Source organism: Bos indicus, chromosome X, assembly GCF_029378745.1.
Source record: "Bos indicus isolate NIAB-ARS_2022 breed Sahiwal x Tharparkar chromosome X, NIAB-ARS_B.indTharparkar_mat_pri_1.0, whole genome shotgun sequence".
NCBI classification, from domain to species: domain Eukaryota; kingdom Metazoa; phylum Chordata; class Mammalia; order Artiodactyla; family Bovidae; genus Bos; species Bos indicus.
In genome coordinates this window covers 60,700,604-60,728,598 of record NC_091789.1, presented here as the reverse complement: position 1 = coordinate 60,728,598, position 27,995 = coordinate 60,700,604, and the positions used below count along the sequence as shown (strand labels likewise).

At 39.3% G+C, this 27,995-nt stretch overlaps 1 protein-coding gene across 3 annotated transcripts in view; it reads right to left on the bottom strand.

The window, feature by feature from the left end:
* Window positions 1-3,709: 3,709 nt before the first annotated feature.
* MID2 (midline 2) overlaps window positions 3,710-27,995 on the bottom strand; it is a 108,645-nt gene continuing 84,359 nt past the window's right edge. For 2 of the 3 annotated variants that reach the window (XM_070784498.1, XM_070784499.1), the window contains exons 6-10: window positions 19,453-19,580; window positions 18,116-18,349; window positions 11,429-11,590; window positions 9,459-9,666; window positions 3,710-8,619 (exon numbers count right to left, since the gene is read on the bottom strand). In XM_070784498.1, the coding sequence (XP_070640599.1) occupies window positions 8,217-8,619; window positions 9,459-9,666; window positions 11,429-11,590; window positions 18,116-18,349; window positions 19,453-19,580 (1,135 nt within the window). In that variant the 3' untranslated portion in view covers window positions 3,710-8,216. The remainder of the gene's footprint in view (window positions 8,620-9,458; window positions 9,667-11,428; window positions 11,591-18,115; window positions 18,350-19,452; window positions 19,581-27,995) is intronic. The other variant, XM_070784501.1, reaches the window with a different exon arrangement.

The following is a 27,995-nucleotide window of genomic DNA, read 5'->3' as shown; positions in this document are numbered from 1 at the left end:
TTTTGTTCCCACCGGGGAAGGTACCTGAACCTTCAGCCAACTACTGTAGAACAGCTCCACCCTGGAAACTGTTATCCACATAAACCCAGCAAGCAAAGGTTTGAACCATAGCTAATCTGAGTCTTGGCAAAATGCCTGTGATCCTTCCAGAGCATTGGAAGCTTGCAGGAAGATGCTTCAGGGCCATCTACCACTCACCTCTGTATCTCTTCTCTTCCCTGGAATGATAAGAGACAGTTTTTCATCACCTACCACCTGCTGGAAAAACCATAGCCTTGAGTAGATGGACCTTTGTTGGCAAAGTAATATCTCTGCTTTTGAATATGCTATCTAGGTTGGTCATAACTTTGCTTCCAAGGAGTAAGTGTCTTTTAATTTCATGGCTGCAGTCACCATCTGTAGTGATTTTGGAGCCCCCAAAAATAAAGTGTGACACTGTTTCCACTGTTTCCCCATCTATTTCCCATGAAGTGTTGGGACCAGATGCCATGATCTTAGTTTTCTGAATGTTGAGGGTTTTTTTTTTTTAATTTTTTTATTTTATTTTTAAACTTTACAATATTGTATTAGTTTTGCCAAATATCGAAATGAATCCGCCACAGGTATACATGTGTTCCCCATCCTGAACCCTCCTCCCTGAATGTTGAGTTTTAAGCCAACTTTTTCACTCTCCTCTTTCACTTTCATCAAGAGGCCTTTTAGTTCCTCTTCACTTTCTGCCATAAGGGTGGTGTCATCTGCATATCTGAGGTTACTGATATTTCTCCCGGCAATCTTGATTCCAGCTTGTGCTTCTTCCAGCCCAGCGTTTCTCATGATGTACTCTGCATATAAGTTAAATAAGCAGGGTGACAATATACAGCCTTGACATACTCCTTTTCCTATTTGGAACCAGTCTGTTGTTCCATGTCCAGTTCTAACTATTGCTTCCTGACCTGCATACAAATTGCTCAAGAGGCAGATCAGGTGGTCTGGTATTCCCATCTCTTTCAGAATTTTCCACAGTTAATTGTGATCCACACAGTCAAAGGCTTTGGCATAGTCAATAAAGCAGAAATAGATGTTTTTCTGGAACTCTCTTGCTTTGAAGAAAGCTAAGCGCCAAAGAATTGATGCTTTTGAACTGTGGTGTAGGGGAAGACTCTTGCGAGTCCCTTGGACTGCAAGGAGATCCAACCAGTCCATCCTAAATGGGACCAGTCCTGGGTGTTCATTGGAAGGACTGATGCTGAGTCTGAAACTCCAATATTTTGGCTGCCTCATGCAAAGAGTTGACTCATTGGAAAAGACCTTGATGCTGGGAAGGATTGGGGGCAGGAGGAGAAGGGGACGACAGAGGATGAGATGGCTGGATCTCGGCATCACCGACTCAATGCACATGAGTTTGGGTGAACTCCGGGAGTTGGTGATGGACAAGGAGGCCTAGCGTGCTGTGATTCATGGGGTTGCAAAGAGTCAGACACAACTGAGTGACAACTGAACTGAACCACCTGCTGAGATCTGATGAAATGAATCTGTCTGACTCATCTCTCTCAGATGAGAGCTACAGACTATAAAGCAAGTTAGTTGCAGTCTAGAATTGGCTTCCTAGCAAGAGGATATCCAACAGCTACCCGTTTCAGTCCTCTGGCCCCTTTTGTTTCATTGTCTTTTTGCTGTGTGGGATAAGGGCCACTAAGAGCAGGAGTCTTTGACTACTTTTTCTTTCACTAGCAAGGTAAAAAACAGAGTTTAAACATGATTTATTGTAATGGAGTTTAAACGTGATTCATTGTAATGGAGTTTAAACATGATTCATTGTAATTTTATCTGCTAAGTGCCTCAGGTCTTGGACTCCCTTTGTGTACTTGCTACTTGCTGTGTTCTGGTATATTACAGCAGGCTCCCTTATCACCAAGGAAGTTGAGCTGAACAAAAAGATACATACATCCTAAAGGCTTTTTCCCACCACTGCATGCAGAAAATCAGCCCAAGTTCCCTTTTTCTGCATCTTCCAATCTGGTGGGAGTAGTCACAGATCCTTTTTGCCTTCTGTATGCAAAAAGAGTGGGCATTTGTATTCTGTTATTTAAGACTCCCCTTGGCTCAAATTATGTTTCCAACAGGCTTGCCAGAGTATTATTGGCTGATCCTTTCCAAACCCAAAAATCTGAAGCTTGCCCCACCCAACTTACCTCAGGTTAGACAACAAAACATTGCCTCTAGAAGATCCTCATTAACATTTTCTTGTTTTCTGAGCAGGAAGGAAGAGGTAGAGTGAGAAGCTGGTAGAGATGTGGGATTTTGCCCATACCCTTCCATTCACACGTTACTGATGGCTAATATTTTAAATCTCATTGTTCCTCTGAAAGAGACTGGCCATAAAGAACAATAGCCTGTTAACCAAGAGGCAGTTGTCCTAGACCAGAGATAGATGTCTGAGAGGTGGTATGGTGTTCACCTAAAACAAAATTCACAATATAGGAGGTGGCGCATTTGTCACTCTGCTTATCAGGTTCTAATTCTATTCAACCAGCACTTACTAAGTATCTCCTATGTATAAGTCTGGTAAGAGCTTCCACTCTCATACCTGTGTCTCCAGGAAAGGCTTCCTTTTACAGCTACCACTGCTGCTAAGTCATTTTAGTCGTGTCTGACTCTGTGCGACCCCATAGACCGCAGCCCACCAGGCTCCCCCGTCCCTGGGATTCTCCAGGCAAGAACACCGGAGTGGGTTGCCATTTCCTTCTCCAATGCATGAAAGTGAAAAGTGAAAGTGAAGTCGCTCAGTCGTGTCCGACTCTTAGCGACCCCATGGACTGCAGCCTACCAGACTCCTCCATCCATGGGATTTTCCAGGCAAGAGTACTGGAGTGGGTTGTCATTGCCTTCTCCAACAGCTACCACTAGTAACTCTAATTCATAGATCAATCATTATTTAGGAAGAATTATTGAGTTGGATGGGCTTCCCAGGTGGTGCTAGTGGTAAAGAACCCGCTTGCCATTGCAGGAGACATGAGAAACACGGATTCAACCCCCAGGTCAGGAAGATCCCCCCCGAGGTGGGCATGGCAACCCACTCCAATATTCTTGCTTGGAGAATCCCAGGGACACAGGAGCCTAGTGGGCTACAGTCCATAGGGTAGCAAAGAGTCAGACACGACTGAAGCAAGTTAGTGCATGTGCACACACATGCACACCACACATGCTACCCCAGCTCTGGGAGATCTCCTAACTCTCCCAGGCTCCTCCTACAGGCCAGGTGTTTAACAGCAAGTTGACTCACATCTGGCTCTATCCTGACCTTAACCACTAGGTTCTAGTCCTGGAGAAGGGAAAGGCTACCCACTCCAGTACTCTGGCCTGGAAAATTACATGGATACAGTCCATGGGGTCGCAAAGAATTGGACACGACTGAGCGACTTTCACTTTCCAGCACTGGGGTTTTCTTTGTTCCCTAATTCCCAGCTTCTGGCCCAATCACTGAAACATGAACGTGCCATGTTTATATTGGGCCTTATACCTTCATTTCTTTAGTCTTTCTGACTGTATCCTGCTCCTGAAACCAAAGTCTTCATGATTGGATCTCAATATCCAGATGTTCCAGATCCTCCCTGCCTGAATCTTTACCTATTAATACGGTAATCAATCCCCCCTGTCATTTCGGTAACTCTGGACCTTCTTCCTTTCAATCTTCCCCCAATTCAAACTTCAGCGAGAGACAATCAAGAACTCATGAATACATATATATTTATTTAATTCATAATATAGCATTTTTGGATGGGCTGGGATATTTTAGAGGGATGAGGCTGTGTAATCCGCAGATGCTCAGGTTTTTGTCACTAGGAGAGACACTATTGGTCCAAAGCTCCCAGGGCAAACAAGCCTGGGATAAAATATTTGATAAAAAATAGTCCAACAATAGTCCAATAAATATTCTAGCCAACAACAACGACATAGCATATGTCTGAAGCTGGCAGATCAGACTGTAGAAGGCAGTTTCACCTGACCTGATGGCAGTCAACCTGGCCAACCTGAAATACACAGCCAAGTATAGCCCAATGGCTGTGAGGCTGCAGTTGGCTTCAGGAATTGAAATAAGTGTGGGAGAGGTTCTCATCTGTCAGCCTCACATTCTCCATTCTGTAGAAGAAATGGTATCAAATATTTGCGCTTATCAAAAAGTCCATTCGCGGATTGCTCCATCCAGGTAGTCATATATAAATATGTAAACCATGGAAGCTTAGAAAATTCACCTAGTGTATTTTAGCTGAGAAGAACATGGACATGATTTTGCTGCAATTTGAAAGTCACTGCATCCAGAGTTTACACAACAGAATCACATGATAAAAACACATACAGATGCAGTTACTCTTACATACAAGTAGCCAGAACTCCAATGTGGCATTAAAATTTCTTTCATATGTCAAAACATGTTTAACTTTATTGTTATTTTTGTGCTTTTTTCAATAAGACAATATAAAAAGTAAAAATAAGCATAAATTGCAGACAAAAGAATAATTTGCTAGGAGAAAGGATTGTAGGAGAACAGACTGAGGAGAGCAACAATGAAAACTTATGCAGTCACCTTCCATGAAGATGTTAAATAAAGGTCTTACTTCCTTTGTCCAACTGGGTTTAGCTAGAGGTAGTCAATGACTTCTCCTAAGGTACCTGGAATTGCCAGAATTCTATCAAAGTCCTTAAGTTTACTAAAGTATCTGGGATTCACCACATCCCCACCATTTTTTTTTTTTTTTGGAACGTACTTTTCATTATTTGGCTCAGAAACTTCATTGCTTACCCCAAACCCAGTTTAATTTCCTACTTTATTCAGTAGGCTTAGCTCTGAGTGATTTTTGGCAATAACCAAAACATAAATCCACATTCAAAGAACAGAGTTTGAAGAGACTGAAAAATTATTGAAAACAATTGTGCCACATGCTCCAAACAATTCCAAACAATTCCCCAAGAGCTTTTGAGGAAGACAATACTCATTTATATGTATGAGTTCTAGGACATTTGCAAAATAATATCAGTACAGCTCAAATGGAGTAGCCAAGCTTTTCTGCCCAGAAAACACCAATATGGATACCAGAGTACAACAGGGAAACTTTGATTATTCATTCATTCATACATTCACGCAATTAACATTAGCCAGGCAACTACTCTGTTCCACACACTATGTCAGGTGTTAAGAATACCACCACAACAAAAAAGACACAACCCCTGCCCTCAAGGTATTCACAGTCTAGGAAGGAGGATGATTCTTAAATATCAAACCTTGGTATGCATCAGAATTACCTGGGGGAGCTTGTTAAAAATGCTAAATTCCACTTATGTGCCCAGACATTTTAATTAAGTAGATCTAGGTTGGAGGTCTACTTTAAAAATCAACTGTTTTAACAAACACCAAAAATAGTTCTAACAGGTGGTCTGAGGATCACACTTTGAAAAACACTGTTATACAATGTGATTATTGCTGAGAAGGGGGCATGATCATGGTGCCATGGGAGCTCCCAAGAGGAGAACATAACCCAACCTAGGGGTTCAGGAATTAAATCTATTGTGGGGCAGAAGTAGGGAAAGGTAGCCCAGGCTAGAGTCAAAAGTAGGGTGGAGACAATGAAGCTTTGTCCTGGGGCACTACAATATAAAGGCACAAAAAATGAATGGCATTGGAGACCCGAGGTTAAGTTAAAGAAAATTGGAACTGGAATGGAGGTGGAATGTTCTGCATTGACAGCATTTTCACACTATTCCCTTAATTTAAGAACAATTCTTGCTGTTTACTCTAGACATCAAAAAAGTTACTAATGTCTCTATTCCAGGCCCAGAGAACAACTTGTGTAAATAGTTAAGCTTGGCTAGAACGATCAATGTGAGGGGGAAGGTGGCAAAAGATGAAGCTGTGAAAGCAAATAGGGACTTGAAAAGCCAAACTGTAAGTAAGTAACTGGGACTTTCTATTGAATGCCAGTGAAATGTTTTATGAAGGGGTTGAAATCATCTGTTTTGTTTAAGAATTTGGGCATAGGCCCTAGAGGAGAGAGAGACCCAGAGTTAACTTGGAAATGAAAGACATCCATTTAAAAGCACTGCTACACTGTATTGGGGCTGAGGCTGAGCAAAGGAGAGTAATATTTGTTGCATACTTAGCAAAATGCCATGCTTCATAGTTAAGTATGCCATACTAATGCCATACTTAACTAAATGCCAGGTGCTGTGCTAAGCAGTTTACATGTGCTATCTTTTTTCATCTTTGCAAACAGCCTTGTGAGGTAGGTATTACGGTACAGAAGAGGAAACAGCGGCTCAAAGAAGTGAAGTACTTGCCCTGGGTCACACAGCTAGTAAATGGCAGAGGAAATAGATTATTTTAATTCAAAGGCTATGATGAGCTTTCCCACACAGCAAACTATTTCCCAGCACTGCTGAATCTTACTGAGGTTGCTTGTTTCCTGATTAGCACTAAGTATGTAGGGTTTTTAAAACCCCAAATACTGACTTTGCCACTAGATAGGTAAGTTTGAGCCTGCCATCTGTATCTGAATCAGTCTTGCTTTCCGTGTTAGGTGTAAAAACAGTACAAAACTGTAATTTAGGGGATTTTTATAGATATTTTGTCTCTCCTGCAGAATACGAAGTCATTTGACAGCAGGAACTGTGGATTATCAATATGTCAGCTCTAGCGTGGTACCTGGCATCTAATAACTTGTTGAATGAATGAAGGAATGAACACCCACCAAGGTGGTGGAAAGGAAGAAGGGGAGAAGTTTTGGCATTGTTTCAAGGTTCCAATCTGGGGGCTTGTTACAACTACCATGTTATATGACAGTCATATTTTCACAACTCCCAAGAAGTAGACTCTTTGAAGCCGACTTAGCTCCTGAAAGGAGAAAGCTCTGGTGCTGACACTCCAAATTACAGAAGAGGAACTGACAGAAGCATCAACCATAAAGCTTAATTCCCTTCAATGATTGCAATAAGGACTGGGTTGAAGTTTACATCTGCATTTGCCATGAAGGGTTGGCTAAGCAAATGAATAGTGTAAACAAGATCAGGAGAAGAATGATTATTCAACCTGTTTAAGAAAACAGACTATTCTCAGGCATTCTTAAGCACTTGAGAAGTGTTTTATCTGAAAATATAAGTCCATTTATATGGAAATAGTTGTTGCATCTACAACACTCCATTCTTATTAAGTAAAGAAAGCCGGTTCCTAAAGAACCTCCATTATGCAACTCTTGTTTTTTTAAGCCTAATTCTAGCAACTGTATGCTACTTGAGACTAGTAAAACTGTCTTTGAAATATTCTGTGACAGAATTTTTAACAGTTCAGACAAACTTTCTCCATTAGGTAGCACCAATGAAAGTGTGCTACACATAACACAACTACCTGGATCAATTTTCTACCCAGCAAGAGCGTCTCTTGTGCAGTCTTGTCTCCCCAAGTCTCCTAATCCAGTCTAGAGCTCTTCCCACCATCTGTGTCACTATTGCATGTGCATGTGTGTGTGAGCAGAGGGACGAATGGAGGGATGAATGGGGGAGGGGAGAAATGATTTTGATGTTCCCTTTAGGGGACAAAAATGGATGGTATAATTTATTTTCCCTTCCAATATATTTCTCACTCAAATGAGTAAATTAAAAAGCTCATTATGTATATATAATTATAAAATGAATATATAATATATATTATTTATTCATTTTATATATATATATTATATATACACATACATGTTTTCTTTATAATAAATCCTTGATTGTAGGTTTTCATAAAAAGCTACATATAATATGGGATCATTTGACATTTCAAAATTCTACTTGACCAAATCAGCCAGTACTAGAAAGGCTGACACATCCCTGCTTTCTGGCTGGCTAGCCCCTTGTTCAGAGCATCTTTATACATTATTTACCTAGAATTCCTTCCAATATCATTTATACTCCTAAATCACTGGGAATTTTGAATTCTTCAATGACAAGAGAAGAATTCTCCAAATTTGTTCTCCAGTGGCTTGAACCCAGACTACTCATAATTTGTTCTGAGAAACTCAATACATTAATTCAAATATAAGCTTTAATGCACAAAAATTAAATCTATAATATCGAGTTCTTTTGGATGCTTCAAATGAACTTCATTTTTGTATCGTGTATATTGGACACTAACTGAGGTTTAGGAGGGGAAGCACTGCTGAACTGGAGAGCCAGTGAATTATTACATGCTCTCTTGAAACTTAATGGCAAGCTTTCATCCCAGAAACATAAGGGGATTCTTGAGGCCTGCAGTTGCATTCCTGCCGCTCAGGGTAATCAATAAAATCTGGGGCAGGCAAGCCAGACAGGATCATTAGGGATTTGTTCCAAATTGTGAATGTTGGACAAACGGGAAGAATGAAGGTCACATCAAAAGTATGAAGATGGAGAGAGTTAGCTGGGTCATAGAAAGACAGCATGTTGTTGTCATAATCCAGAAGGACACCCAGGCGCTTCAACTGTGGAGGCACGTCCACCAGCATTTCCTTGTTGTTATGTCTCACTACGAAGTTACTATTGCATCGCGAGAAGACCCACGAGGAGGCGTTCTTGCCAATCCATTCATTCTTGGGAGCTGATTTATAGGCAACGCCAACTGCATACCTGTGAGACAATGGAAAGGAGATTACATCTATTCATGATCTGAGTTATGCTAGACACCATTGGGCTTCCCTGTGGCTCAGATGGTAAAGAATCTGCCTGCAATGCAGGAGACCTGGGTTCGATCCCTAAGTTGGGAAGATCCCCTGGAGGAGGAAATGGGAACCTATCCCAGTATTCTTGCCTGGAGAAGCCCATGGACAGAAGAGCCTGGCAGGCTACAGTACATGGGGTCGCAAAGAGTTGGACATGACTGAGCGACTAAGCACAGCACAGCACAGACATCATACAGGACATCTAAGCAATAGAAGACACGTTTCTTCCTTAAATAGTTTATATTTAGATCCATAACAATGATAGCACTAGAGCTTTAAAAAAAATTAGCAATTAGAGTGCTGTAATTTTCAACTCCTAGCTCAGTATATTTTCCATGATTTGATTTTTTTTATTTTTACCAGTATTATTTATTACTATTTTTTTTTTTTACTTTACAATATTGTATTGGTTTTGCCATACATCAACATGAATCCACCACAGGCGTACATGTGTTCCCCAATCCTGAACCCCCCTCCCACCTCCCTCCCCATACCATCCCTCTGGGTCATCCTAGTGCACCAGCCCCAAGCTTCCTGTATCCTGCATCGAACCTGGACTGGGGATTCATGGGATGATTTGGGAGAATGGCATACATGATTTGATTTTTTAAAAACTGGAACGTTTTTCTAAGAGTGGTTTCCATCACTTGCCTTTTAACCTTGACTTACTGGTATTATACTTATACTATCAAACTGAATCTCCCAGGAACCTAACAACAGGGGGAAAGAAAAGTTGGATCCACTCACCATGTGGAGGACCCCATGACCACCTCCCAGTAGTGGCAACCGCTGTCAATGAATATATTTCCTGCTGCCCCATAGCACCCAGTGCCACTAAATCTCTCTGGAGTATGGCTCTTCTTCAGAGAGCTTTCTTCCTTCTCCATCTGCAATCCATCATTGGAAATCTTCAACTTCTTGTGAGTCATTTTGGGATCCAGTTTAAAGGGTTGGCCTGAAACATAAAGTAGAAAAAAAAAAAAAAAAAAGAAAATGCATGAGAAAGTATGTACGAATTCTCTCCTGTTTCTGCAGGACCATCACTATCAGAGGAACCTCGACATAATGATCATTCTTGAGTCAGTGAAAGCTGACTGGTGTTTGGATTATATGAAAGAAGCAGGACAGAAGCCACTGTTTTCTACAAAATAAAAATAAGCTGTCCCCCCTTCATAGACTATCAAGTTAAAAGGGGCTCTCAAGGTCTCCTATTCTCAAATAACTTTTGTACTTTGCTTTATTTCAGTGGATGGTTTGGGATTTGAACAGATTTTAGGGGAAGGAGTATTTCAGGTAAGGCAAAGTGAGGGGATAGATGAGATAATTGCTGCTTGGTGGCAGAACAAAACACCTGAGAATAACTCAACTACAGGACAAATTGTTTTGCCCTGTAATTACTGGGATGTAAATAACATCTAATAGCTCACTTTGTTAGAGTGATTGTTGCATCATCAATAATTAGAGAAAATATCTGTTGTGTAGGATCATTCCCAAGAAAGAATTCCTTAAAGTCATATGACAAAAGTAGTTAGTTACTAGGAGCCAACAGCTGGGTATGGCAAGAGCTGTATAATACAAAACACATCTGACAGACACCGTTGGTCAATGTAACACCCACCCACTACTTTTTTTTTCTCTTACCTGCTTTTACTGTAGAGGCAAGAAAAGCTAAATACTCAAGCTCCTAGCCTCCCTTGCTGCTAGGGGTGACTAAGAAGATAGAAGCAGAAGTCAGATGGGGTGGAGGAAACTTCTGGGAAAATGCCTACATTCTTGGTAAAAGGGATAGTCATTGAATGTACCAGTGTTTTCCCCCTTATTTCTATCTTGAAAAGAAATGTCATTTGGAGGTTGCAGTGGGTAGGTTGGGACCATGTAGCAATAAGCCAACACATAAAAGGAGGCGGGGTCTTGGTCTTTTATGACATGCACCAGCCCTGAACTGCCTACCTTTGAGCTTCTTGCTATATGAAAGAGAGAAAAAAATACTATTTGTTTAAGCTGCTCACAAATAATATTTGACAAGCTAAATTAGATGGATTTTCCTGTCAAAAAGCATTCCTAACAGGTTTGGCTTCTCTGAAGGAGAATTTTACCAGAATATTACAAACAGTACTCTTTTACTCAGTTGCACCCCAAGTATGAAGGCAGAATGCAGAGAAAAATCTTCACTGGACTTTCCTGGTGGGCCAGTGATTAAGAATCTGCCTGCCAAGGCAGGGGACATGGGTTCGATCCCTGGTCTGGGAAGATTCCACATACCGTGGGGCAGCTAAGCCTGCGAGCCACAACTACTGAGCCTGCATGTTGCAACCAGTGAAGCCCACGTGCCTAGAGCCTGTACTCTGCAACTAGAGAAGCCACTATGACGAGAAGCCCGTGCATGGCAACTAGAGAGTAGCCCCAGCTTGCCACAACTAGAGAAAGCCCACATGCAGCAATGAACACCCAGCACAGTCAAAAATAAACAGACAAAAAAACTCTTCACTAATATCCTCCCAAGCCATCAGCTGTTTTCTGTATATCTCTGTGTCCACATACCTCCCAGGGGCACAAACAACCCCCCTGGCCCAAAGCACAGACTCCAACAGCAAAGCTTCTCTACTTGGTGCCTCTGCCCTCTTACACTGCTGTAGGAGGTGCCAGCGTCAGGCTAAGAGTACTCGCTGCTTAGGAGGGCAAAGCTACTGTCTCCTTTTGCGATCACCACAACGTACTGTTTGTTTTGAGTCGGGTAGGTTCACTGTTCCGGCTGCCTGCTTGGTTTATGGCTTTAACAATGAAGATGTAGCGTGTTCCACTCTGCAGTCCGTGGACTGTGTAATGGTTCTGTTTGATGTTGGGCACGATCATCCAGCTATCCACAGAATTATACAGGCCTATAATGTGGGGAAAGCAAGGATGTTAATGTAAAAAAGGCAGGATGAGAAGCATACTGAGTATTCATCACAAGCCCCCCAAAGCAAATTTCATTTTGTTTTGAGTCGTGGAAGACATAGGGAGATGAATCCCCTCTGCTTCTTTTCTCCCACAGAGCTAAGCTTATGCCAGGCTTCTTGCCTCTGGTAATTGAATGTAACCACTAGTGAAAAGTTACTTCAATTTTCTGCCAAAGAATACAGGGGAAACTTCTACACAAAATCACAGAATCACATCTTTCATAGCATCTCTAGATCTTCACCCCAAAGGTTCAATCCTCTGAGATCTGAGTCTGACCCTTGAATGGGTAGAGCAGAACAGAATAACAAGGAATCTCAGAGCCAAAAGGCCAACTAGACACCATATTTCCCTCATTGTACAAATAGGAAACTAAGAGAGAAGGAAAGTGACTTGCCCAAGGCCACAGAGAGCTGAGAGTGGCACTGAGAGTAGAACCCTGGTCTCTTTAACCTAGTCCAGTGTTCTCTCCACTACACTGCTCCACAATTCATGGAGCAAACAATGTTCCTTTGTCACTGCAAGGCAGCAAATCTTTCAAGGCTTATGATTCAGCTCTCCCACACCATTCTCACCCTTGCTTCTAATCTTGGTGGGCTCCAAGGTGTCATAGGGAAGCCAAGGAGATGACATGATAGTCAAAGTAAAATAGCATCTCCTTACTTCACAGTACTTATTTTACCCCTCCCTGTTTCTGATTCCAATACTCTTTTGAGGTTGGGCAGTCCAGGAACAAATTTGTTTTCTGGAACCTTCTTCCCTCCCAAGTAGGGAAAGGGACCAGAGATCTAGGTTTCTGCTTTTGAAACTCTCTAGACCATAAACATTGACTTAAACAGAGAAAAATATACATAATTAAAAACATGTATTTAGCTAAATTTTGATAAAAGAGGGATCGACATTCCAGTCTGTGAATTTACACTTATCTCTTCTGTTATCTGCTTTTCACTTTAACACTTTTTAACCATAATTCTACCAGAGGATGGAAAAGAAAGGGCAGAGAAAATGGCTGGTGGATTTAGTTATTTCTATGCAGCTTTAGTAAAGATTAAAAATGAAATAATGATAATCGATTTGAGAAAGATATGATCAGGAAGGTTTTGTAATTAACTTTGGGGGAAGTAGAAGTCTAAATTAAAACTAGAAAAAGAAGCATAATGGAGTACAAACAGATATGCTATAGAAAGAAGAATAATTGGTGGCAATGTTCATTGATTCTCATGAAATGCCAATAAGGATGAGGGCCAGAAAGAAAATGTTGGAGGGCTTGACTGCCAGTGTATCAATGCACAGTATGAGTCATAAAATACATATTAAATTTTAACAGTAGGAGGGAAATATATGATCTTTCAGGTATACTTATACCAATACAAAACAAAAAATCAAAAGAGAAAACAATCTTCACAATGAAGTATTATGCAGCTATGAAACAAGAAGGTGGGAGATTTCTATGAACTGATAATGGAATGATTTCCAAGATATACTGCTAATTTTCAAAATAAAATTACAAAAGAGTATAAGTAGTATGCTACCTTTTTCATGCAAGAAAGAAAGGCAAATTAGAAAACCTACATTATTTGCTTAGATTTACAAAGCAATAATAACAACAGGAAAGAAAAATCAGAAAATAATGAAGCTGGTTACGTACAAGGGATGGGGGTAGGGGAAGAGGATTAAAAGAATGCAAGAGAGAATGACACTTCTCTGAGTATACCTTTTTTTTTTTTTCATGCCTTTCCCTTTCAGAAATAATGTTTTAGAAATTTAAAACATTTAAATGACACCAATATGAATGGTAAGAGTGGGGTCTAAAACTGAAAGCAAACAAACCAAATGAAGCCACCTGCATTTCAAATGTCAACAATCACAGAAAAGGGCAAGAAGAGAACTGTCAACAGATGCTCCAGTATTGTTTGTTTTTGTAGCGGTATGGGCAACAGCATTCTGAAACTACTTCAGATATGCTATGGGATTGAGTAAATGAGTATATGTGTTGATGCTATTGGGAGCCAGGGTTCTCACCGTGGAAGTAGGAACATCCAAGTGTGAAATGGGGGGGCGGCAAGAAAGAACCTGTGGGGATGGGCTGGAGATATTGGTATGAACTCGTTATTTCTAAAATGTGTATGAGTATGTGCATACACGTGTATGCATACACGTGTATGCACATACACAGGTGGGTACATGTGTATGTGGGTACGTATATTATGTGTGAATATGTATATGTACATGGGTGTATTGTGTGTGTATTTTCTAGTACCCAGGTCTTGGTCTCTAATAACATCCTGGGATGTAAATGGACCAGGGTTCCTTGGAAAAATGGCTGATTTCAAGGCTGGAGCAGGGTATGGTCTAAAATGAGCCAATAACCTTTTGTTATGTTGCAAAGTAAGGAAGTGCTCAAGAAAATGATGGGAGAATATAAGGACTCAGGAGTCAGCTTAAAAAGCTCCAACTGGCTAAATTTGGGCGATCTGAGCACCAAAATAAGTAAGGGCAGTAAAGAATTATAAACGAATGAAAAAATAGAATTCATGAGTCCATACTGAGAAGTAAAAATATAAACAAATGAAGGATGAGACTTTGCTTACAGTAAAATGCAGAGTGGCAACTTGTAAATGTGGGATGGGATGCTCACTTGGAAAAATCATTATTTTGCCATCATCAGAGTAAAGTTTGGATCAGGCGAGAATTATTGATTGATGCTAAAAGAGGGATGGAAGTAGGATGGATTTGATGAGGAAGCAGGATATTTTTATGGCCTTAAAGTATCACTGCACAGATTGATTATTAGTTGCAAAGGGAAAACTAGTAACTATGCAGAGAAGAAATCAGATAACACCTTTGATCAGGTGATCAAAATCAGCATCACCAGTGAAGGGCATGTACACATTGTCTCCTGATGTGATATCCTAAGGAGAACACATCACTTACGTGATGGAAGCCAAAAATGCATAATCTGAATACAATCATGAGGAAACATCAGATACACTCAAGGAACAGCATAATAAACAAACAAAAGGGAACTTTAAAAAAGAATAACAATGTCATTAAAGACAAAGAAAGGCTGAAGAAATGCTCCAAATTAAAGGATGCTACAAATATGACAATTAAGTCCAGTACCTGATTCTAGACTATATAGGACAATATCGGGTTCTATATGTCATAAAATATATTATTGGGTCAATGGTCAAGACTGGAATATGAATGGTGGATTAGTTAAAAGCACTGCATCAACATCATATCTGTTAAAGTTAATAACTGTACTGTGGATACATAAGAGAATTTCTTTATTCTTAGGAAACACATACTGAAGAATTTAGGAGTGAAAAGCTATGATGTATGTAATTTACTCTTAAATGGTTCAGAAAAAAACATAGTAATAGAGAATGTTAGCAAATGATAAAGGAAATGGGATAAAGTATTAACAATAGGTGAATCTGGGTGAAGAGTGTATGGGTGTTCTTTGTGCTAGTCTTGCACACTTTTCAGTAATTTTGAAATCATTTCTAACTTTTAAAAAGGTAAATATATTATCCTCTGGGTATCACTGAGACTTAGTGAGATGGGATTTATCACTTATTTATGGTAATGGAAATATACACCTTGTTCAAAAGGAAAAGACCACAATATGGAAATCCATGAACCTGTGTGTAAATGGGCATAGAGAGCATTTGCATGAGAACAAGACTGAGGGGAAACAGAAGTTAATCTTTGTGACTGTATGTTACAGACTGCCTGGCAGCCAGAAGCTTTAGCCAGTTGCTTTTATAATACAAAATGCAAAATTGAAACAGAGGAAAGAAATACAGTAATGGGGAAGACTATTATCCAAACATCTGTTGGAATTTTCATTCAGCCAACAGTATCATCTGAAACACTATTGGCCTATGTCCATTTCAAATCTTACATAAAGTGGGAAGAAAGTTCAAAATAAAGGAGAAAAGCTGAAAAAAATAAAGAGAACTATTTCTCCAGACAAAATTCTAACCAACAAGGAAGAAATTTCTGGTTAAAGAAAATGTGGAGTTTTACTATTTTAAGATTCTTCATATAAATGGTATCATGTAGTATTTGTCCTTCTGTGTCTGGCTTATTTCACTTAGCACAATGCCCTCCAGGTTCATCCATGGACCTGCATGTGGCAGGATTTCCTTCTTTTTAAAGGCTTAATAATATTCCATTTTATGTATATACCACATTTTCTTTATCCATTCATCTGTTGATGGACAACTTTTTATATGTCAATCACACCTTAATAAAGTGGTTTTTAAAAGAGAAAATGTAGGAAAACCTCAAGGGAAAGTGGCTCTCACAAATAGAGTTCAGTCAACAGTGGCAGGCCAGACCAGCATGTAGGACTGGAATCTTCATGAATATTTATTCTGAGTAAAATAGTTTCAACTTATCTGCCCATTGCCATCCAAAATTTTGCTTCAGGGTTCTGCCTTTGTCCCTGTCTTATTCCACTTTTCTATCAATGATCAAAGGAGGAAGACATAGAAGGCAGGCTGGGAGGGAAGGTAAATATATTGGGAGGCAGGAACTCCCCCCAAAAAATTTAGCTGGCTGGGTAAGGAGTCAGAACTAATCAGATAAAAATGTCCCTAGGAATAAATTCAAGATGTTGTATTTCAGTGTAAACACTCAATTGTATAGGAATGGGATTTTGAGTGCCTAGGGATTTCAGCTTACTATATGTTCAGTCAACACAATAGTCAGTGTGGCTACTAGAAAAAAGGTATAGGGTAAGGGGATATCAGCTAATACACAAAAGCAATAATTCAGCTATCCTCTGTGGACTAGGACTAATTGGTAGCTAGTTTAATTCAAGGGGCATTAAGCTTGAAGTCCGAAAAGCTTGGGTTCAAATCATGATTCCCTCAGTTTGTAGCTCTGTGATCTTGGACAACTCATTCAACTTGAGCCTCGATTTCTATGTCTATAATTTTATAATTATAAAATAATTAATATCATCTATTTCATAAGGCTAAGGGAGAAGTCATGAGGACCAAATGAGATAACATATATGGGAGTGTCTGTAAATGGAAACACATACATATGTAAATTACTATTATTATTCACTAGGAGGAAGTCTTGGGCCTTTTATAAGGAAGCACTGACAATTATTTATAGCTGTACAACTGAATGGGCTATTTTGCTAGAATTTGGCTATCCATTACTGGAAATGTTTGAGCAGAGACAGAACAACCACCTACAAGGTATCTGGTATAAGGGAAGAAGATTTGACTAGATGACTTCTTAGGTCCCTTCTAATTCTAAAATGCTATGATCTTATCACTATTAAGAATTATCCTTTAAGCTTTTCTTTACAAAGGACTATCTATCCTTGAAAATAGAGGTAACAGCGTTTTGGTCTTTGTCACTTCTTAGACTTTTTCTCAACTCCCAGGAGACCACTGCTCTCCCCATATCAGGAAAGAAAGAAAAGCTCAGTTACTGGCTTTAAGACTTTCCAGAGCAGGAGAAGCCACTGTAAACATGTGTGTTGGGGAGGCCTTAGCATTTTGCAGCTTCACAACCTGAACAAACACCCAGGAATGCAGCTACCAGGGCCAAGTGGCTTAGGTTGGAGCTGCACGAGGCAAGTGTTTTTTTTAGAGTTGGACCCCAAATGTCCTCTCACCTCCCCACCCCGCCATGTGGCCCTAAATTGTCACAGGATGGGAAAAGGAAGCCTTTCAGGAGGGTTTCATCAGAAAAACTCCTTCACACAGGTCTGTGAAGTCAGACACAGAAGCACAAACACAAGATAAAAAGAAAATACTAATTTGCAGCTATGCAGATGCAACCTTAGTGTGTAAGTTGGTTCCAATCTTGAATTCAGCTTTAATTTTGCTTTCACTTCCATTTTCTCCAGCAGGTTGAGGGGAACTTGCAGCTTGAGTTAAGGTCCTATGTCTTGTTCCAATTCATCAGAAGATAAAACCATAACATGTGAGCTAAATGACTGCTTTCAGAACATCTTTCATTTGGTGGCTCACTGATGCATTTGTATATTTGGTGTAATTTTTGGAGGAAACGGAGAAGGGATAGAGGGAAGAGTGACAGAGGCAGGAGGCTTGTCACTTATTCAGTGATAAAAATGGGTACAGTAAAGGAAGCAGTAGTCTTTGAATGTAATGTTTTTTACCATGATAATGAAGTGGAAGAACAGTCAAGAAGAGAGATGGTTCACACACATAGAATCAGCAATGATTGTGACTTAACTACTCAGGAACGAATTCTGAGCTGTGTTCTGATTTCAGAGAGTGGAGTGACATGGATTAACTCAAGAAAGGCTAAGGATTACATAAACAAATGGGAGTGGCCCCAGTGACTGCACAGCAAGGAAATACACAACTTGCTTGTTACCCATCATTAAGGTCTTTGCAATGTGCTGGGGGAGATTGCACTGTCTACACAACACTATACTACACAACCTAGCATGTCTTACAAACACTTGCCTCGTGGCGCCCCGGCCAATCTTGAGCAGCTTACTGCTTCCTTACATTTCCTTATCTCTGGCCACAGGCCCCAACTACACCATGACTTACTGATGAAGTTAGCCTGGCCAGTGAATATGGTGTACTGAAGCTCATAGGAGCTGATGCTGAACTCATCATCCGAGATCCAGTGGACCGTAATGGTGTCATGGGAGGCAGTACAGAGTTCCTCTCGGATAGATGGTGGGTTGGGGGCTGTAACGAAAGGTGGAAAAGAAGGTAAGGAAAACATACTCTCTGTTCTAGCATTTTAAAATTGTTACTCTTGCTAACCAACCCAACATCTCCTGGAAAGGAGGTTTTCTTAAAAAGAAGCTTTAGATTGCACATACCACACAACCTGAAGTCAAGTGCTGAGACCTCAAGTTCCCCTAACCACTTTTGTTTTAATGATATAGGGATATTAGGCAAAGATCTAAGCCTAAGTTACTCAGTAGACCCACTGGCTACTCGGCCTGCACTAACACATACGTAGCTATTAGAGCAACGTAGTCATGTGTTTCCTTATTATGTGGCCTTCAATCTATTTCTTTTTATTTCAAAATAAGTTGTATTATATATTGGCAGTATTAATAGGGATTTTGTGCAAATTAATATGAGTTTCCTCATCTGTAAAATGATGATAATTAATGATAATTACCTCACAGATTCCTTGTAAGGAACATGATGTAAAATTAATATATAGTGTCTGGCTTAAAGGAGATGCTCCATCAATGACACCTATTTTAATATAGTAACAAAGATAACTACAAACACAAAGCTATTGTGTGTGTACATTTCCTCATGAAATGATCATTCAAACATCCTGAAGGCAGTCAGTATTTTTAACAGACAGGTTGTTGCCCTCATTTTCTAAAATTCTCTCTGCAAGTCAGATATTTCTTACATTTTTCTTTATATTCTGCTAATTCTTAAATTTTCTTACAAGCATTTGGGTGGTACCTGTACCCATGTGAGAAATTCTCTAATATTCTTTAATTACTACCCAAGTTCTACCCCTATAACAGGCGACGTTATATTACTGACAGGCTCGTAAGGAGAAAACCATCAGCAACTTTTTGTTTTTTACCTTTAAGTAGGGATGATGTGTATACTTATCCTGTCCTTGGAAATATTTGACAAATAATTTCTATTTTATGTTACATGAATTAAAATATATTCTATCTAAAAAGATATATGTATCATTTTAAAGATTATAAAGGCATTTTTATAATATTGTCCTTTTCAGATTATTTTAAAGTAAAAGCCTACCAAAAGAAAAGGACTAAAATGGAAGGGAAAGCACAGTATTTTCACACCTGTTAAATAATCTAGCCCCTCCAGCAGTTTCTTTTCTCTGGAAAAATCTAAAGCAAAGTTTTCAAAGGCATCATTAAAATTGATGTCTGGAATCAGAACTTGAGAAGATGCAGTTGCCATAGCGACCCTGAAAGAGAGAAAAGTGCATCAATATATATCAAAATAGATTAGCAACCTTTATCCAATGTTTGACTTCTGGTTTAACAAGGTGAAGATAAATGACTGGTAGGACTTGATTAAAATGAAAAATATCATATCTGTCCTTTTCCAATGGAAAGCATTTAAATTTTAATAATCAGGAACCAATTAAGGGTTATACCATATTTATTCACATATGTTCACTCCTCAAACACACTCCCCCATCCTGTCTTAATTTGAAGAAGTAAATACAGGATTTTTTTCCCTCTGCATCATTTTCCATCTGGCAGGCAGCATCAAAACTAGACCTCTGAAAGCTTGGTTACAGCAGTTTGAGAGATTTTTTTTCTCCCCCTCTTTTTTTTTTTAATGTTAATCAACAACCCAGCATGCTAGGGCTTGGTTAAAATCTTCCCCTAAATACTATATTTTGTTTGATCTTTTATAACATTTACATTTAATTTTATTGCTCTCTAGTTATATAATGCTATGCTAGTTTTATCTCCCTAACTAATTGTAAGAGTCTCAAAAGCAGGATCCGCATTTTATACCATGGTCCCTAACACAGTGTTGGACACATAGTGAATAAGTAATTATTGAATGACTAACAACACCACCACAAATGGTAACTTTCACTGGGCATTCAGTATGTATAAGACACCATGCATGCACTTTACACACATTATCTAAGTTACTCCTTACCATAACCCTGTGTAGCAAATGTTATTTCCATTTTGTAAATGAGACATAGTAAGGTTAAGGAACTTGCTCAAGGTCACACAACGGTCAGAAAAAAAGAAATATAACTGAACCCATGTTCATTGGATTCTAAACTCTATACTTAACCATGTAGACAGTTACTTTAAAAAAAAAAATTAAGGTATATTTTTACATACCTCAGCAATTCTCAAAAATTTTTCCACATCAGAATTATCTCTGAGCTTTGATTGAAACATACATATTTAGGCCCTGTGCCTGACCTGAATCAGAGCCAGTGAGAATTCTTGAGCATGCAAATAACAGTATGGAAAGAAACATTAACTTGGCAACAATATGCACCTTAGAGTGGAGAGAAGAGACACTGAATGTAGGACGACCAGAGAGGAAACTTGTATGGTGAACTAGTTTTAAGGGGATGAGGAGTTAAACAAATACATCTCCTCATGCACGGATACCCTGTTACACATCTACGACAATAGCTTTTGGCTGTTTCTGAAAATAGAGATGTTGCGGGAATAAATTTCAGGCCAGGATAAACAAGTGAAAGACTAATGTAATGAGAGCCCCTGAAGCATTTTAGGCAGAGGAGTGATGAGTGCAATTTTATATTTCAAGAACACTACTCCAGCTGCAGTGGATGGGCTGGAGGGGGTCAAAACCAGAGGCAGATCAGGTTTTTCAGTTGTCTGGGAATGAGCAGAAAGTAAAGTGGTGACAGAAGAAGTATAGACAAATAAAACAGAAAGTTAATTCATAAACATGAAAATGAATAGCCAACAAATATATTTAAAATCCCAACTACATGAGAAATCAAAGAAATGTAAAGTAAAATGAGATAGCATTTATAATTATAAATAAATGCATCATAGCAGCTTTTCATGTCTCTATTAAATAAGCCTACATATTTTTATTAGGACTGAAAATGATTCAGATTTTGGAGGCCAAATTTAGCATTACATGTGAAAATAGGTTCAAATGTAAATATTCTTTGATATTACAGTTCTAATTCATAAAAATTTTTTAGTCTATGAGTTTGGTTTTAATTCTTAAGCCTTATGATCACATAATTTACAAAGTTTGTGCTGCTGGTATATCTCCTCTAATTTAATCCTTCTAACTGAATTGGCTAAAGCACCATTACTAATCACACATATACAGCAGTTTTACAGTTGTATGTTGTTTTTGGATAGCTGTTTAAAAGACAATTCTGAATTACAACTTGGTCTGACTTAGTAAAGCAAAGTTTGCTACTGTATCTTGTCACGCTGAATTTTAAAAACAACTGACCTTATAGATTATCTATAAAAATGGATAATCTATAAAGAGCTTAAATATTCTTTATTTAGCATTATATATAAACCACACTAAAATGCCTTTCATTAACTAAAGGGCAACATTTTAGATACAGAGAATTTTAATTAAATTGGCATGTACTGTGCTTAGTCACTCAGTCGTGTCCAACTCTTTGTGACCCCATAAACTGGAGCCTGCCAGGCTTCTCTGTTCATGGGATTCTCCAGGCAAGAATACTGGAGAGGTTTGCCATGTCCTCCTCCAGGGGATCTTCCTAGCCCAGGGATAGAACCCAGGTCTCCCACATTGCAGGCAGATTCTTTACCATCTGAGCCACCAGGGAAGCCCAAGAATACTGGAGTGGGTAGCCTATCCCTTCTCCAGGGGAATCTTCCTGACCCAGGAATCAACCTGAGGTTTCCTGCATTGCAGGCAGATTCTTTACCAGCTGAGCTGTCAGTCATTAGTAAGGGGGAAGGAAACGCTCTCTCAGTTAAAATTTTATTTTACCTGAAGTCCTGGTTCTTAATACATAACAATGATTAATTGTGAGGAAGAATTTCAGACCCTGTGAGAGAGACCAGTGAGAAAGATATTTAGGTTATGTAGATTATTCTCAAGCCATACCAGAGTTAGCTATCTATTCCACCTACCACAGAGGCTATACTTGAGCCCATGAAAATAAGATTTAGATATAGAGACCTAGGAATCATCAACAGCTAGATGGTAAACAAAACCCTAGGAACTACAAGTCTGCAACAGGGAGAATATGCAATAAGAAAAGAAAACAGCTTAAGACAGAAACACAAAGAACAACAGCATTAAGGGGATAGGTCAAGGAAGAGTTGCTCACAAAGGCAAATGAAACCAGATATGGAGAGGGAAAACCAGGAGTGTTCTCAAGCTAAGGGCAGAGAAATTTCAAGTAAAAATGGTCAGTAGGGACAAATGCTAAGAGACCAAGCAAGATGAAACAGTAAGATAAAACAAAGAAATGTCTATTACAATTCAGCAACAAGTTATTCATCAGGTGACCCTGAAAAGAATACTTTCAATAGTGTGGTAGTGGCAGAAGACATTTCAGGGAGTTGAAGACTGAGTGGGCATGATAACATACAGTGGTCTAAATATGTTTTATCTCTGCTCTCATGAAATTCCACTTAAATGACAGTCAAAGGGGAAAAAAAAAAAAAAAAAAACACCGTGAACCCACAAAGACAAAGGGGATGGAAAAAGAGATGCAAGTAAGATATTGTCAACAAATGTTTGGAAACTAGAAAGGGAATGGATGAGTGGTAACCAACCACAGAGCAGAGAAAGCTGGATCAAGAAGGCAACAAGATGAAGCTGATTTAATGTCACAGACAGTTGAAGGTTTGCATGAGAAACAGCTACACTGTCAGATCCACTCAACCAGAGACTATGCCTCTCTCATCCTGATGCCAAACTAAAAGCAGTCTTAAAACCCTTTCCCTGCTGGGCTCCTGGAATAGTGGCAGTCAGACTTGTACCCTTCATTGCTCCCCTCACTCCCAGAAGCAGGAGATTGGTGGGTTCCTTCCAGGGCTAACTAAGCCAAGAGAAAACACCTACAGAACTAACACATACGGGGTCCACTCAATAAAAATCTAACATCCCGCCTTAAAATCCTATAGCAAAGCTCACCAAGCAACAAAATGTTCTCATTCTCTCAGATATTCCAATCACCTTTTAGTGCTTAAATTCAAAAAGGCAGCGAAAAGCTCCCCAAACATTTAGGGAAAGACAGAAACTAACAGAGAAATGGAACATGGAGGAAACCAAGACAATGCAGTTTAGAAGACATTTTTAATGATCATTAATATCATCAGGAAGATAATACAGTAAGTCCCCTATACAAACCTTCAAGTTGCGAACTTTCAAACATGTGAATGTAAGTTCCATCAGCGTCAGGTGTGAGTGAAACTGTAGCTTGCCCTCCATCTCTATTGCTGACAATCCTTCAGCCCTAACATCTCCCACCTCCTCTCCCTCTTCCAGTCAGTAACTCTTACCTGTTCACTTGATGCCAGCCCCTGTATGCCAGCTGTTGTACTGTTCTACTGTACTTCTCAAGGTACTGTACTGTAAGATTAAAAATTCTTTGTTTTTTTGTTTGTTCCTATGTATTATTTATGTGGAAAGTATCACAAACCTACTACAGTATAGTACTGTGTAGCCAATTATGTCGGAGAAGACAATGGCACCCCACTCCAATACTCTTGCCTGGAAAATCCCATGGACGGAAGAGCCTGGTAGGCTACAGTCTATGGATTCGCTCAGAGTCGGACACGACTGGGCAACTTCACTTTCACTTTTCACTTTCATGCATTGGAGAAGGAAATGGCAACCTACTCCAGTGTTCTTGCCTGGAGAATCCCAGGGACGGGGGAGCCTGGTGGGCTGCCATCTCAGGGGTCGCACAGAGTCGGATACGACTGAAGTGACTTAGCAGCAGCAGCAGCAACAGCCAATATGTTAGTTGGGTACCTAGGCTAACTTTGTTGGATGTACAATTTGGACTTATGAACATGCTCTCAGATTGGAACTCATTCGTATGTAGGGGACTTATTGAAGTTTGTATACATAAAGCAAGGACAGAATGGTAAAAAAAGAAGCAAGGATCAAGAAAGAGGTCTTATTAATAAAAATATGAATCCTTAAATTAAAAATGTAATAGAAGCATTGAATGAAAAATAAAGGAAACATCTTAGACCTAGAAGATAAAGTCACGGAAAGTAGTGAAGAACAAAAGTTAAAATTTTACATAACCTCCTGCTCATTTTGCCTCTGTAACTCAGCTTGCTCCTTGCAAAGTCTGGATCACTTAGGTCATGTAGTCTCAGAAAGTGGGGACTTACAATACTAGGAACTGGAGCTTATCTCACTCACCCTTGTCCAGATCTTTGCAATTGCTCAGCCCCTGAAAACCTGCTTAATCATGCCTGTCTGTGGAAAGGTCAGGCATCCCCCTCCCCATCTTGACTCCTGTTCCCATGCACAGGAAACCCCTTAGTTTAAACCAGCCTATTAGCAGCTAGTGTTGCCCACTAGTCTGTCTATAAAAACTCTGGAACCCATTTGTTCGGGGCTCAGAGCTTGGCAATGGCAACCCACTCCAGTGTTCTTGCCTGGAGAATCCCAGGGACAGAGGAGCCTAGTGGGCTGCCGTCTGTGGGGTCGCACAGAGTCGGACACGACTGAAGTGACTTAGCAGCAGCAGCAGCAGCAGAGCTTGGAGTGTTAACTCCTCTGGGCCCGCTGATGTAATAAACCTGAATTCTCCAGCTCTCTGAGTGTGGTGCTTGGTTTCTTGATTACTGGTTTCTGCCACATTTCTGGAGGCCCCAGTGAGATTCCAACCACACCAGCTGCCAGACTGGTGGCTCGGTCAGGCTGGAGTGAAGGAAGCCACTTCAAGTGGAATTGAGTGGAGAGACAAACAAGGAGGTGCACCACCTGACGGTATTTTGGGTTCTCTTTTGCACAGGCGTTCTGACTCTCCAGATGGCCAAGCCCTGACTGGACTCATTGGCGGGACAGACCAACACACCAGGAATGGCCATAGGATCAGGTAAGGCCCTGGGGCCAGTCCCCAGGCAGGTACTACCCCAACAGGTAGAAGAGGAGACTGATCACCTCCTTGGAGCTCCCAGGAAGGGAGCATCAGATAGGGAACTCAGGAGAAGAGAGGCATTGTGATAGCCTCTGGATGATTGCGAGTGCATGATTGCTGATTAAATGGAGTGAGAGAAATTTTTCATTTTGGAAACTGCAAAACCAATTCTTTTTGCATATGTAATTAAAAACAACTAGCTTGTTAAAAGGCCTGCCTAGGAAAAAACTTAAAGTTAACACTTTCCATGTCCTTGAAATACACAGCCCACTCACTTTGCCTGAGATCTCAGCCTTGGGCAAACTAGAACTTCAAGCAAAGAAAAAAAAAAGGGGGTCAAAGAGATATTTTAAATCTCAAACAGAAAACTATAAGATCTCTGTCAGTCTGTCTGTCTGGATTTATGTATGTCTCAGTGTATGTCTTTGTTTTTTTCTGATATTGCTGAAGTTGTAAATGAGTTCTAATTTAATTGGCCTAAAGAAAAGTAAGTGCTTACAAATCAAACAATTATAAATACAAGAAAAATTAACCTAAATAAATGTCAGATTCATGAAAACCGGGAAATATTCAATATTAAATATCTAGTATTAATGTCTGTTTGCTAATCTAATAAGGAAGATGTATGTTTTTAATAAAGAAGATATAAAAAATAAAATTACATTTATAAAGGAAAAAGAAAGTAGATCTGACTTACAGGTGGCTGTTACAGAAAGTTTGTGGAAAGTGGACCCTGAAAAAAAGTTTTGTGCAAGTTTAAAATAAATTTAATTAAGTTTACCTAAATGAGTTTAAAGTAAGCTGGTGCAAAAACTTGAATTTTGCCTTTCTCTCTGATAAGAGGACATACTTTCTTCAGATGGTAAACTGCTTTTAATGATAGATTTATGTTTCTTTACCTCTTAATTGATCTGTTTTACATTTACCTTTGAAATCTTTTGTTAACTTTGGCTAAGTGAATAACCATTATTTCACAGTAACTTATATGATCCTACCTGACTGAGTGTTATAAACCCTTTTGACATTTATTGACAAAACTTCCTAAATAACTTGACTTCTAGCTAACTTTGGGATGCTTCAGAGGGCCCCTGAGACATCCCAAAGAGCTATTAAGCTACCTTGGTTTACTGGACATGTTAAATTACATGGGAAGTACTTTAAAGGGATGAGAAATCTTTTCAGGTTAAAATGTATGGTTGATGTTACAAATATTGATATCCTAAAATTGTGTAAAATTCATATAGATCTGATATGCCCTGATAAAATATGGTCAATTATAATTCTAGTTATCATATTAAAGTGTTACATATCACAACAATGACCAGGTTTCTTGGTCAATTGCAATTAGTCAGATTTAAAACATGCCTTCTATGGTTTTACTCTCATGCCTTTAGAAGAATACTGCTAGTTCTTCAAAATTTATGGAAAAGACTTTCTAAGATTAAGCAGATAAACAAATTTTGTTATTAACAGTAAGCTGGTACCAGACTAGAATTTGGTCTTCTCTCTGTTTAGAGAACAAAGTTTTCTTAGAATGCAGCTTTTGATAACAGATTATGATTGTCTTTGCCTTTAAGTGATTTATATTTGTTCTTAAAATCTTTTTGTTACTTTGGTGAAGTAAAAAAACATTATTTACGATTATGGTACATGTAGACAAAGTTCATTCTGCTTCTACAAAAAAGTAACCCCTCACAGTTAGACTTTTGCTATCTTGATGTCCTTAAAACATGGCAATAGTCTGCTCCTAAATCAGGGAATTAAAAATGGATAAACAACAGCTAAAAATCCAAGAGCCAGGGCTATGGGAAAACCAAGATGGCCACTTGGCTTTTCCCGGCTCCCTGACAGACCTCATTTTTATTTGATGGGCTAAAGCCTTCCCTGGCTACAGTGTTATGTCCTCACAATGAGTTCTCCAAAAAAAAATATGTTTCACTGAATATTAAGTTCTAGTTTTGTTAATTAAGGTCTGTGCTTACTAAGACTCACTTCTGAGATAGTTCCTTGTTATGTTATAGTGCTATGTTATATTGTTAATATGTTATATGTTAATGTTTTATATGATAATGTTATATGTTAATATATTATATATAGTATATATATGTAATATGTTATATTGTTATGTTATGTAATGTTATATAAAGATGATGCTGTGAAGGTGCTGCACTCAATATGCCAGCAAATTTGGAAAACTCAGCAGTGGCCACAGGACTGGAAAAGGTCAGTTTTCATTCCAATCCCTAAGAAAGGCGATGCCAAAGAATGCTCAAACTACCGCACAATTGCACTTATCTCACACACTAGCAAAGTAATGTTCAAAATTCTCTAAGCCAGGCTTCAACAATACGTGAACCATTAATTTCCAGATGCTCAATCTGGTTTTAGAAAAGGCAGAGGAACCAGAAATCAAATTGCCAACATCTGCTGGATCATCAAAAAAGCAAGAGAGTTCCAGAAAACATCTATTTCTGCTTTAATGACTATGCCAAAGCCTTTGACTGTGTGGATCACAATAAACTGTGGAAAATTCTTAAAGAGATGGGAATACCAGACCACCTGACCTGCCTCTTGAGAAATCTGTATGCAGGTCAAGAAGCAACAGTCAGAACTGGACATGGAACAACAGACTGGTTCCAAATAGGAAAATATGTCAAGGCTGAATATTGTCCCCCTGTTTATTTAACTTATATGCAGAGTACATCATGAGAAACGCTAGGCTGGATGAAGCACAAGCTGGAATCAAGATTGCTGGAA